The sequence below is a fragment of the Loxodonta africana genome, chromosome 1 (assembly GCF_030014295.1).
Source record: "Loxodonta africana isolate mLoxAfr1 chromosome 1, mLoxAfr1.hap2, whole genome shotgun sequence".
NCBI classification, from domain to species: Eukaryota; Metazoa; Chordata; class Mammalia; order Proboscidea; family Elephantidae; genus Loxodonta; species Loxodonta africana.
Genome location: NC_087342.1, coordinates 90,245,664 through 90,258,715, shown reverse-complemented (window position 1 = coordinate 90,258,715; position 13,052 = coordinate 90,245,664). Strand labels below are relative to the sequence as shown.

General features: G+C 44.8%; 1 protein-coding gene across 1 annotated transcript; it reads right to left on the bottom strand.

Moving 5' to 3' along the window:
- Positions 1 to 5,499: 5,499 nt before the first annotated feature.
- On the bottom strand, positions 5,500 to 11,528 carry MUC21 (mucin 21, cell surface associated). Its single transcript, XM_064294286.1, has 3 exons — positions 11,524 to 11,528; positions 6,155 to 7,553; positions 5,500 to 5,842 (listed from the first exon to the last, which is right to left on the bottom strand). Exons 1-3 carry the CDS (start codon positions 11,526 to 11,528, stop codon positions 5,654 to 5,656), a joined length of 1,593 nt encoding a protein of 530 aa, XP_064150356.1. The 3' UTR covers positions 5,500 to 5,653.
- Positions 11,529 to 13,052: the final 1,524 nt, after the last annotated feature.

Sequence of the window (13,052 nt, the reverse complement as noted above, 5' to 3'; positions counted from 1 at the left end):
CTGCTTCTGACCTCCTCTAACTTCACAAGGGATAAGGAGAATCAAGATCAACAGCCCAAGGCGGATTCTGATGAGGCAGAGATCAGACATGCCTCTTCTCTTCTCCATCTTTACCAATTCTGACATCAACTGTCCTCCCAAGGCACTCTCTGCTTCTCTGATGGGTTCAATAATTCATTGCATTGGGTACACAGAATTAACAGACAATACTCACAATTATGAAGTTTATTAAGGAAGTAACAAGTTACAATTCAGATTGTGGAACCCTCAGGATACAGTTCTTCTATCCAGACAGCCTCTTCTCAGCTGTGCTCACAGGCACAGGCCCCTCTGCCTCTGCCCTACTCAGGCAAGTGTTACAAAGCTCTTTTATCTCTGCCGATAAGTGCCCAGAGTCACCCCACTCCACCAGTAATTCTTGGCTCAAAAGCACTCAGCTCTAGCTTTGTGGGTTGGCAAACCTAGCTCCATCAAGTGCCCAGGGACACCCTACGCCTCCAGCAAGCCTCCTTGCTCCATGGGGCCAGGAAGCTCACTGCACTGTCTCCTGCCAGTCTCTCTTGCAGCTGTTTCTTTGCCACTGCTTCTCACTGTCTTCAGTGTTGCAGCTCTCTCTCTCTCTCTCTCTCTCTCGGTCTCCTGGTTCCAGGAGCTTCTCAGTGCAGGAATCCTGGGTCCGAAGGACACGCTCCACTCCTGGCTGTTCTTCCTTGGTGGTGGTGAGATCCTCTCTTGCTCTGGAATTGGCTCTCTTTTAAACCTAGCAGGATGGCAAAACTGACCAATCCCCTCATTAGGGTTCCATATAACTTATTAGCATGGTCCCACTCAGCCACTTGAGTGGGAGTTACAAGATCTTGGTGAGAAAGGCCACCCAAGTGATCCATTGTACCACAAAAGTTAAATGAAAATGTTTTTCCCATGAAAAAGTCTGAATAAATATTCAAGAATATATAAAAATAATAGCGAAATTTATAGTGTCCTTAACAAATGTAAGGCTATTCTAAGGTTTTCATAACAACACCATGAAGTGGGTACTGTTATCATTCTCATTCTTACGTAGGAGGAAACTGAGACCCAGAAGAATTAAAGAATTTGTGCAAGGTCATGCAAAGCTTGGACTTAAAGCCAGAAATTCTAGCTCCACACTCTGCTCTTAGCTGACATGCTGTACAGACTATGGTCATTCCATCTTAAGATACAACATTAATCAGTTTGAAAATGAATGTGGAACTTTTAACATCTTCTTTGAAATCATGCAAAAGACACAACAGTGACCTAGACCAAGAAACTGGTGAACGAGAGAGAGTAGTCTCCAAGCTCTTTCTCTTTACAGAAAATAGTGACAACTCAAAAGTGTGCTTTATAAGCAAGTTGCTGTTTCCCAGAATGTTTTTTACAAATCTTGAATATTCTAAAATAGGCAGACAGACAGATAAGCAAGTTGACATGCCATAAGATTTTCACCTAATTATAATAAGGTGCTGCCATCTTTATTTCTTACTGAAACTATCTTTGCTCTACTCTCATGGGATCCCCCGTAGGAGGGATGCCTCCTTTCGCAGTGGATGGAAGGGGAGAGATTATGAAACAGAAATTTTTATTACTTTTGCTACCCCACTCCACTCTACGGCATATCTGAATTCTAACATCTAAAATTGCCAAGCAATCTATTTTTTTCTTTTACACTCCATTTTGCCCTTTATAGGAATTTATATAAGGCAAGGAAAAACATGAAGCCTTATTGTGTATATAAACCAAAACCTGTTGCCATCGAGTCGATTCTGACTCATAGCAACCCTATGGGTCAGAGTAGAACTGCCCCGTAGGGTTTCCAAGGAGTGGCTGGTGCATTCAAGTTGCCAATTTTTTGGTTAACAGCCAAGCTTTTAACTACTGGGCTACCAGGGCTCCGCTGTGAGTATAAAACAAAAAAATTACGATGCCTAAATTAGAAGAGATTTCTGAGTTGTCCCATTATCTGGCACCCTGAAATTTTCCACAGGCTAGGGAAATACACCATAATAATAATATAGGAGCTAGGGAGAAAAAATGTAGGTGATTGTAAAGGGGGAGTTAGAAAAGTATAATTGACCTGATGTCCTGACTCCAGAGTTCCTCTCAGACAGATCAGTTTTAGGCAAATATATATATGAAAGTTGAAGATCTGGAAATTGATTCCTTTAAAACAATCCATGCCTGCATGTCATGAATTGAATTGTGTCCCCCCAAAAATCTGTCAACTTGGTTAGGCCACGTGTGGTTGTCCTCCATTTTGTGATTTTCCTATGTGTTATAAATCATAATCTCTGCCTGGGTTTAAAGAGGATTAGGCTAGGATGTAACAACCTTGTTCAGGCCACATCCCGGATCCAATGTAAAAGGATTTTCCCTGGGGTGTGGCCTGCACCACCTTTTATCTCTCAAGAGATAAAAGGAAAGGGAAGCAAGCAGAGAGTTGGAGACCTCATACCACCAAGAAAGCAGCACCAGGAGCAGAGTGCATCCTTTCAGCTCAGGGTCCCTGTGCCTGAGAAGCTCCCCGAACATAGGAAGATTGAGGACAAGGACCTTCCTCCAGAGCTGACAGAGAGAGGAAGCCTTCCCCTGGAGATGACACCCTGAATTTGGACTTGTAGCCTACTCGACTGAGAGAATAAACTTCTCTTTGTTAAAGCCGTCCACTGGTGGTGCTTCTGTTATGGCAGCACTAGATGACTAAGACACAGCATAATACCCTTTAGAAAGCCTTTGTGTACCTCCAAGAGTATGGGGCGCAGACTGCATCTGAAGATCATTGTGCTAGATGAACCAGCAGCACAATGGCACAAATTCTAAATGGGGCAGCCCTTTACCCCTGTCCACTTCCTGGTCTTTTTGCATAGGTCAAGTGTGCTGGATGAGTTGAGGTTTCAACAGGTTGGAGGAGTAGGCACATTCCATGACTAAAGTTGGGCAATGATGCTTCCAGACTCCATGGATACACTCTACTTGCTGGAAGTATTAAGATAGTCACAGAATAACCATGTGAATAAATTACAAGCAAAACTGTTCTCCATGGTTTCCTCTCTTTCTATCTTCCGCCATCTCAAAGGACCCATTCCTAATCATTTATTGTCTCATTTGTTATTTATTTTTGCAAATTAGAAATTTTATTTACAGAATGTGTCTGATAATTTTTTTAAATATTTTATTGTGTTTAAGGTGAAAGTTTACACAGCAAATTAGGTTTCCGTTTAACAATTTCTACACAAATTATTCAGTGATAGTGCTTATGTTTTCTTACAATGTGGCATCCTTCTCATTCATTTCATTCTGGTTGAACCGTTTTCTGTACTCTAGCTTCCCTGTCCCCTTACCTTTTCCTCTTTGCTTTAGAGTAATTTTTTAAAAAGTTTTGTTGTGGGTTAGGTGAAAGTTTACAGAGCAAATTGGTTTCCCATTCAATAATTCATAGGCAGAGTTTTTGTAACATTGGTTGCAATGCCCTCAATGTGTCAGAGCTCTCCCTACTTCCACCCTGGGCTTCCTGTTTTCATTCGCTCAGCTTTCCTGTCCCTTCCTGCCTTCTGAACTTTGTTTTAAAATAAATGCTTTAGGTCTCATATGTTTGAATGTTCTGAGGAGCTCATTCCTCACTGGTGTTACTGTTCACTTTATAGGCCTGCCTATTTTTTGGCTGAAAGGTGATCTCCGGGAGTGGGTTCAGCTCCAAGTTTGAAGAGTTGTCTAGTAATATTTTTAACAGCTTTATTGAGATATAATTTATATACCATATGAAAAAACAAACTGAAAAAAAATTTATATGCCATATGAAAAAAACAAACTAGTGCCACCTATTACGACTCATGGTGACCCTGTGTGTATAGCTCACCTGTTTAAAGTGTATAATTCAATGATTTTTAGTATACTTATAGAGTTGTACTTGGCACTCTTTCCATGTGCAGACTCAGATCTTTCTTTTCTATTGTTTCTTTGCTTCCTCTCATCCATCTCTTCCTTTTTTTCCCTCCGTTTTGAACCTTATTATTTGCATGTTAGTCCTCCTGACCAATCCTCCAAGCATCTATTTTCCTTATGACATTCATCTCTGTATTGTTACATCTAATTGAGCCAAGTCTCCCACTTGCTCTTCCAGAGTAGTCAATTGCATTCTTAACAGTGACCAGCCTCTTCCAACGTGTCTATTATTTGTCTATTCAATTACCTAAAATTTTAAATTTGAAGAATACATCTTTTAAGCTTTTTTTTTTTTTTTTTTTTTGGTCTAATTGTGCTACCTTGCCTGATCCTGGAAACCCTGGTGGCTTAGTGGTTAAGTGCTACAGCTGCTAACAAAAGGGTCGGCAGTTCAAATCCGCCAGGCGCTCCTCGGAAACTCTGTGGGGCAGTTCTACTCCGTCCTATAGGGTCGCTATGAGTCGGAATCGACTCGACAGCACTAGGTTTGGTTTTTTTGGTTTTTTGCCTGATCCTATTTATTTTCATTTATGCTTTCTACAGTTTACACCAGTGGGAGACACCGTTTCAGGGTGCTCAACTCAGTTTTCTCTTTCTGGTTGCTGGGTCCCTTTAAGTCAAGTGGTTTATTGTTTGTTCATTCGTGTTTTTTTTTTTTTTTTTTTTGCCTGCTCATGGCTCGGTATGACCTCATCAATGAGGTCCAACTGTTTGGTCTGCTGACACTTAAGAAATCAGTAAGTGGCGAAAAGTGCATCAGTTTCCACAGCTTTGAACCCACCAGCAAATGGTAATTCTCTCCTGAGGGCTATGTCCCTTGTGGGAGCCCTCTCAGCCTGTGGATTTGGAGTAAGTCCACCTTCCAAACCAGCTCAGGATTAAATAGCCCCCTCCCCTGGATCGTTGAAAGGGATACATGTATCCCTTCTAGTTGGGGATTTACAAGATTCTCAGGCTTCACCCCAGGTATTTATCATGCACCTCTTGAAGGTTAGATCTTAGCAGGTCAGACAGTCTTTTCCTTGGGAAAACAGGAAGCACTCTGAGATAGACGTGTCAACTAGCACTTTTGTTAAGTAGCCCAGATCTGGAGCAGATGCACATGCCCTGGAAACTATGAGTCTGATGAACTTAGCCCACAGCACCCATAATTGCACCTTTTCTAACTCATCATGGTCTGGGCTCTCTATGTACTATCACAACGCAGAGAATCCAGCCACTTGCTCTCCCTTCTCATGTCTCTCAATTCCATTCTTCTGCCATCCTGCATGAGTCTCGGGAATATGGAGGTCTTGCTTGGGGCAAGAAGTACTAGAAAATGAGGACAGACATGAATGAGGTCTCTGGATTTTACTGTGGAGATTTTGAGTAAAAAGTGGACTCTGGCATGGGGTTCTCTCATGTGACTGGGAAATTCAACTCAAAGCTAGAGACACCCACTCATGTGCACACACAGGTTCTCACTCTCATACGTATTGGATGAGTTTATTTCTTAGCTAAATGACCAATATATTCTTCTCTTTCCAGTGTCTGGTAAAAGCAAGAGAGAGGGAGGAAGTGTTTTTCCCATGGCTGTCAGAGACCCAGACAAACCTGGGAGGGGCTCCCGGGATTAAATGGAAGGAAACTCAGGTCTGGTCCTCCAGTTCAGCTTCCTCCTTAAAGAATGAGTCACTCTGGCTTCAGGGGCTGCTCAAGGCTGATTGTAACTCCCACTCATCTCCATGGCTTCTGAATGTACTGGTCTCCTCCAGAACAAGTTATGGTTCCACCGAGGCCTGTAGTGGACTCCATGATTCCCTCCAGGCGAGGGGCCAAGGTTGGGGCCATGGGGGCGGTAAAGAGCTGTGTTGAAGACATTTCTCAATGACAGGGAGTTTCTCTAGAAAAAGAAGTGAACATAGTTTTAAAGTTGTATTTCTCTCTCCCAACCCTTCACCATGGACTCATTCTGGAATCTGCCCTCCTTCCAAACCATCTCCCTCATTTAGTGCTCCTTCTTCCAGCCTTTATTCCTTTCCTCACAAGTCAATAGTTTCTTCTGTACATTGATGGGTTCCTCTGTTTCTAACTTGCAATTTCTCTTTTGTAAACTTTTCCTGGTCTCTCTTTCCTCACCTACTATTCACATCCTATTTCCTTATGTCCCTGTTGCTCCTTCCTCCAAGAACTTTCCTACACATTAGGCACTCACCACACAGAAGAAGAGCCCACCGAAGAGTCCCACGGCCATTGCAATTGAGGCCAGCGTGATGAGAAAGATTTCCCATGGCTTCAGGGACCCACTAGGCTTCACCTCATTAGTGGGAGTAGCAGCAGTTGTGTTAATACTATTGGAAGTTGTGTGGGTTCCAGTTGGAGAAGGTGTGCCAGAGCCATTGGGGGTTCCACTAAATCCAGTGTTGGCAGTTGTGCTAATCCCACTGGAGGTTGAGCTGGAAGCTGTGTCAGCTGGTATGCTGGTCCCACCGGAGGTGGTGCTGGACACTGTGCCAGCTGGTGTGCCGGTCCCACTGGAGGTTGAGCCGGACTCTGTGTTGGCTGATGTGCTAGTCCCACTGGAGGTGGTACTGGACACTGTGTTGTCTGATGTGCCAGTCCCACTGGAGGATGAGCTGGACTCTGTGGTGGCTGGTGTGCCGGTCCCACTGGAGTTTGAGCCGGACTCTGTGTTGGCTGGTGTGCCGGTCCCACTGGAGGTTGAGCCGGACTCTGTGGTGGCTGGTGTGCCGGTCCCACCGGAGGTTGAGCCGGACTCTGTGTTGGCTGGTGTGCTGGTCCCACTGGAGGTGGTACTGGACTCTGTGTCGGCTGGTGTGCCGGTCCCACTGGAGGTTGAGCTGGACTCTGTGGTGGCTGGTGTGCCGGTCCCACTGGAGTTTGAGCCGGACTCTGTGTTGGCTGGTGTGCCGGTCCCACTGGAGGTTGAGCCGGACTCTGTGGTGGCTGGTGTGCCGGTCCCACCGGAGGTTGAGCCGGACTCTGTGTTGGCTGGTGTGCTGGTCCCACCAGAGGTGGTGCTGGACGCTGTGTCGGCTGGTGTGCCGGTCCCACTGGAGGTTGAGCTGGACTCTGTGTTGGCTGGTGTGCCGGTCCCACTGGAGGTTGAGCCGGACTCTGTGGTGGCTGGTGTGCTGGTCCCACTGGAGGTTGAGCCGGACTCTGTGTTGGCTGATGTGCTAGTCCCACTGGAGGTGGTACTGGACACTGTGTTGTCTGATGTGTCGGTCCCACTGGAGGTTGAGCCGGACTCTGTGTTGGCTGGTGTGCTGGTCCCACTGGAGGTGGTACTGGACTCTGTGCCAGCTGGTGTGCCGGTCGCACTGGAGGTTGAGCTGGACTCTGTGTTGGCTGGTGTGCCGGTCCCACTGGAGGTTGAGCCGGACTCTGTGTTGGCTGGTGTGCCGGTCGCACTGGAGGTTGAGCCGGACTCTGTGTTGGCTGGTGTGCTGGTCCCACCAGAGGTGGTGCTGGACGCTGTGTCGGCTGGTGTGCCGGTCCCACTGGAGGTTGAGCTGGAAGCTGTGTCAGCTGGTATGCTGGTCCCACTGGAGGCGGTACTGGACACTGTGTTGGCTGATGTGCTAGTCCCACTGGAGGTTGAGCCGGAAGCTGTGTCAGCTGGTATGCTGGTCCCACTGGAGGTGGTACTGGACACTGTGTTGGCTGGTATGCTAGTCTCACTCGAAGTTATTCCTGATGATAATCATAAATATTGACAAATATACATTGAGCATATATACTTTGTGTTCAATGCTTATTTAATTGCACTAGGTAGATAAATCTATTTATAACTCACTACAGCCCTGTGAGGAAACCCTGGTGGTTCAAGTGCTACGGCTACTAACCAAAAGATCAGCAGTTCAAATCCACCAGGTGCTCCTTTTAAACTCTATGGAGCAGTTCCACTCTGTCCTACAGGGTCGCTATGAGCCGGAATTGACTTGACAGCAACGGGACATAGACACTACTATCATCACAAGCTAAGATGATGAAATTGAGACTTAGCAATATTACGATGCTTGTCCAAGTTTATACAACTAGTAAGTAGTGGAACAGGAACTAACATCTATGCTGTTGAATCTGCACTTTTAACTACTATAACAAGTCACCCTCCCAATGCTGGGGTTACATGATCTGGTTTCATTCATAGATAAGTTTATTCCATATTCTGTGAAACAAGATCCAACACAAATAAAAAGTGTAAAAAATGAAATAGTAGGACCCAGACGGAGCTAGTACACATTGATGAATACATTTTAAAAGAAGATTTGTCCCCTTCCTCTTGGACAATGTTTCTCAGAATATTATTCAGAAAACATCTGCTTCAGAATCACTTGGGGAGCTTTTTGAAAATAAAGACTCCTAGGTACACGACTACAGACTAAATGAATTAGTTTTTGAGGTGGGGCCAAGGTATCTGTATCTTTAATAAGTGACCAGGTGATTCTATGTGCGCTAAAGTTCCAGAGACTCCTGATTACTATGGCAAAGGCTGCAGAAGAACAAGTTATGTGTATCTTAAATACATAAAACCTCTGAGGACTAAGGACTGAAAACCAAGGTCTGTAGACTTAGGGAAAATTCTCAACCTTCTTGGAGGCTCAGCTGGAGTTAGGGATGTGCTTATTTTCTGCTCCTCACTCCCTGAAGGACCAACACACTCAGCCTCTCCAGAGCCTGCATTTTCTCATTTCATTTGTGGCTCGTTTTACTGCTAACTGGGGCATGGGTGCTTATCACCTCACCTTCTGCATGTGTATTTTTTTTTTTTTCCTGCCTTATGTGAACTACCTAGGATTAGAGTTTAGCTCTATTTGGGGAAGTTCTTCAAAAATCTGCAGTGTAGTACAATTGGGGTTAAGGAGAGATTCATGAATAAAACTAAATAAGAAACTGAGATGATTAAGAGTACAGGTGCCATGTGGGAGAGGTAGTGGATTTGATGTGCAAAGTGTTGTAGACCAGAGTAAACGGGCCAAAATTATAGGAGGGCTAATTTTGGTTCAAAGTGATGAATTTTTTAAGCCGTCATTGCTTTCGTGCTGTGCAATAAATAAGAAATGGCCCATGAAGTGTTTAATAGAGCGTCAGAGGTTTAGAATCAGGGTAGGAATCAATTTTGACTCTTAAATTCTGTTGTCCTCAGTCTGAGTCTGACTTGGCTAATGTGGAATCAGGGCTAGGGAGAGACATTGGGTTTGTAGAATACAGCAGTGACATTTTAAAAACAACCAACTCTTTTTGTTCTTAATGTTTAAATCCTCAATCATATCACACAGAATATTACCGTTTTACAGATGCAGAAACTGAGGCACAGAGAGATTAAGCAACTCATCCAAAGTACACAACTAGGAAATGGAGTCATGATTCAGACCTAGACAATTCAGGGCCAGAGCCCATAGTTTTAACCATTACGCCCTGATTGCCTCCTGAATGAGAGATACATTGTTAGACTGAAGTGATTAGAGTAAAATGACAATCCTCATTCTATGGAGGAGAACCAGAGCTAAATCCTAGTAGTGGTTTCCATCTCCCAGAAGTCCTCAAATGTTCTCAGATTGTAAATAAAATCACTCACCAGATTTTGAAAGTAGGAGATGTAACAGTAACCAATATATAGGGGGAATGCTTCCTTTCTTCATCTTGATCTGTCTCTTTGTGGAGAACAAGATTCCTGGATCCCGGATGTAGCCAAGACCTAGAGGGCAAAGAACGGGGAATTCTTGAAAAAAGGAGAGCTCAGGGTGAAGAGATAAAGGCTGGAGTTTCCAGGATCTTGGGTCTCCTAAGTATGGGTTCTTGGGAAGAACCTTGAGCTTGAGGTGGGGGGTGTGTGCTCAGTACCTATTTCTGTATTGTGGAAGAGGTGCAGGGATCTTTATAGCTTCATACAGGCTGGGGAGGGGTTGGGCATTTGACTCATTGCTTCTGCCAGCTATGAGCAGGTGACAAAACAATACTGAGCCTGGAAAGGAATAGACTAGGGGTCAAGAGGAAGATGAGAAAGGAGAATGACATGACCATGGTAGGCAGGGCACTGGGCTGGGCTAAAGCAGGAAGTAGGAAGGGATAAGGAGATCCAGGTTGTCAGAGTATAGGGGACCCACCCTCTGAGGCAGAGATGGGACCAGAAACCTATTCTAGCTCAAGACTATTTCCTGGTGAGGAAGTTCCGTGTGCTTGGTTTAGCGTGGAAGAAGCCCTATTGAACTGAACTGGGGGGTCAGGACTCCTCATCTCTGAAGCAAACAGAAATAGGAGAGACTCAAAAGAGACCAGTTACTAGGAAACTGGGATCCTGAGTTATGGGCAGAAGACAGATGGACCATTGCTGGGTATGCAGTAGGCATTTAAACACATGTTAAATGAACAGGAGGAGAGAGATCCAGGGAATAATGAAGCTGTCTTTGGGATCTCTGGGGTGTGGGGGCTGAGGGTGTGAGGACAGTGTCGAATACAAGGAAACAAGCCACTTGGAACTTTTTCAGAACCATAGCAAGTGAAAAGGTTGTATAGGGCCTCCTTCTGCTCCGCAACCATAGAAGATCTCCTATTTTTTGTTTTCAGAGGGATCCAAAGGAGCTTCTCCACCCTGGGATCATTCAGATGTCCCTTCTGATAGGTCTTCATGAAGAAACTCTCAGTAGTGTGTACCACAGGGAGAGGCACAGGCACCACCCTGAGAGACTTCGAGTCTCGTGGGGGAAGGGATATATATAGTATGGGTCCCTGAAGTACGATGAATCGCTTTCGTGTGACTTTTCTCCCTGTGGTCTTGTAACTCCCACCCAAGTGATTAAGTGGGACTGTGCAAATAGGGTAATTGTGGCCCATCAATGGGATTGGTCAGTTTTGCCCTTCTGCTGGGCTTGAAATGAGTCATCCCAGAGGTGAGAAAGAGCGGATTCCACTACTACCAATTGAAGAACAGCCAAGAGCAGATTGTGTCTTTTGGATCCAGGATTCCCACTCTGAGAAGCTCCAGGAACCAGAACACTGAGGGAGAGAGACAGAGACAGAGAATTGTAACACAAGACCGCAAGAAGCAGTGGCAGAGAAACAGCAGCAGGAGACACTGGCAGGAGACAGCACAGTGGGCTCCCTGGCCCAACACGGGAGAAAGTTGAGTGCCTTTAGGCAGGAGGCTTGCTGGCAGAGTAGGGTGCCTTTGGGTACTTATCCGCAAAGAGCTTTGTAATACTCGCCCGAGCCAAGGGCCAGGGAGAGGCCTGCCTGCAAGCGCATCTGGGAAGAGGCTGTCCTGATGGAAGAACTGTATCCTGAGCATTCCTGAACCCGAATTGTAACCTGTTACTTCCCTAATAAACCCCCATAATTGTGAGTATTGTCTATGAGTTCTGTGTGGCCATTGCAATGAATTATCGAACCCAGCAGTGAAGTAGATAGTGCTGTGGGAGGGATGGTTGGTGTTAGAATTGGTAAAGATGGTGGAGAAAGGAGGCATGTCTGACCTCCACCTCATAGAAATCAGCCTTGCGCTGTTGATCTTGATTCTCCTTCCCCCTTGTGAAGTCAGAGGAGGTCAGACACAACCCCTACGCCATTTCTACAGTCCCCTAGGGGATCCAAGTCTGGTCTAGACATTTGGATGTGGTCAGCAGAAAGGACACATGATCAGCTAAATGAGCATGACTGAACAGAGCCCTGGTGGTGCAGTGGTTAAGAGTTCAGCTACTAACCAAAAGGTTGGCTGTTCAAGTCCACCAGCCAATCCTTGGAAACCCTATGGGGCAGTTCAGCTCTGCCCTGTAGGGTTGCTATGAGTTGGAATCGACTCAATGGCATTTAACAACACAGCAATGAACAGACCCAAATGAATAGAGAGCTTTCGGGAGTTCATGATGAGGGCAGCTTGTAGTTGGGAAGATGAGGATGGAATTGATGGGAATTTCAGTGTACACTCTTGAATGACCAAGGTGAGCTGTCTCCATTTCTCTATCAATAACGACAAGCTTCATGGAAGAGGTGACAGCCCAGGTAGGTTACTTTGAGTGAACGAGCATTCATAATACGTAAGACCTGTAGGCAAGAGGTGCCTGAGGACATGAAGAAACTTGGAACAAGCGAGTCTGAGAGGCAGCAATTAACTGGATGCACCGAGGAAGTGTATCTAAGTGGCTTAGAAGTGTATCTGCCTAGTGGCTGTGATGGGAAGTTCCTGATGCTGAGGTGGGAGGCTATGGTCAGTGACAGGTTGGGTTTTGGACTCCCAGCAATCGTGACATGTGGCTGAAAGTCCAACAGCACTCCTGGAAAGAAACCCTTTCTTTCCCCTCTAGAATCATTTGGAGGCAGAGGTCCTGGATACTAATCCAGATTCTACCATTTACTAGTTGTCTGGTCCTCACACAACACTTCTCTAAGTCTCAGTTTCCTCATTTATATAATAGAGATAAACAGTATTTGGCTGGAATAAGTATTTTAAGTATAATTTTTATTAAGTACCTGGAAGCAAAAATGTTTATGATATAATCATATATCTGGTATTAAGAATTATAACAACACAATGAATGCCTCTGTATTCCCCATCTATTTAAGAAAGAAAACATTACCACCACCTTTATCATCTCCTATGTGCTCCAAACCGTCCCATCTCCTTCCTTCTCCACCAGATATAACCACTATTCTGAATTTTGCATTTCTCATTCTCTTGCTTTAAAAAACTTAGTTTACAGATGAATGGACAACTCAAATGTGGTACATACCTACTATTCAGCTAGTAGAAGAAACGAAGTTTTGATACCTGCTACAGTATGAACGGGGCTTGAAGACGTTATGCTGAGTAAAACAATCCGATCACAAAAGGACAAATATTGTATAATCTCAATCATATAAAAAGGCAAGAAAAGACAAATGTATAGAGACCAAAGTTTATTAGAGATCACCAGGGGTGGGAGTGAGGAGGAAAGGGGGAGGTTAACAGTGGTGGAAAAATCCCATTGATTAAGGGTAAGGATGCACAACCAATTATTGTAATTGATGCCAATAGGTTGTACACCTGTAAAAAGTTGAACTGGTAAAAGTTGTGTGATAGATATATTTACAACAACAACAAAAAAGAGTAGCTG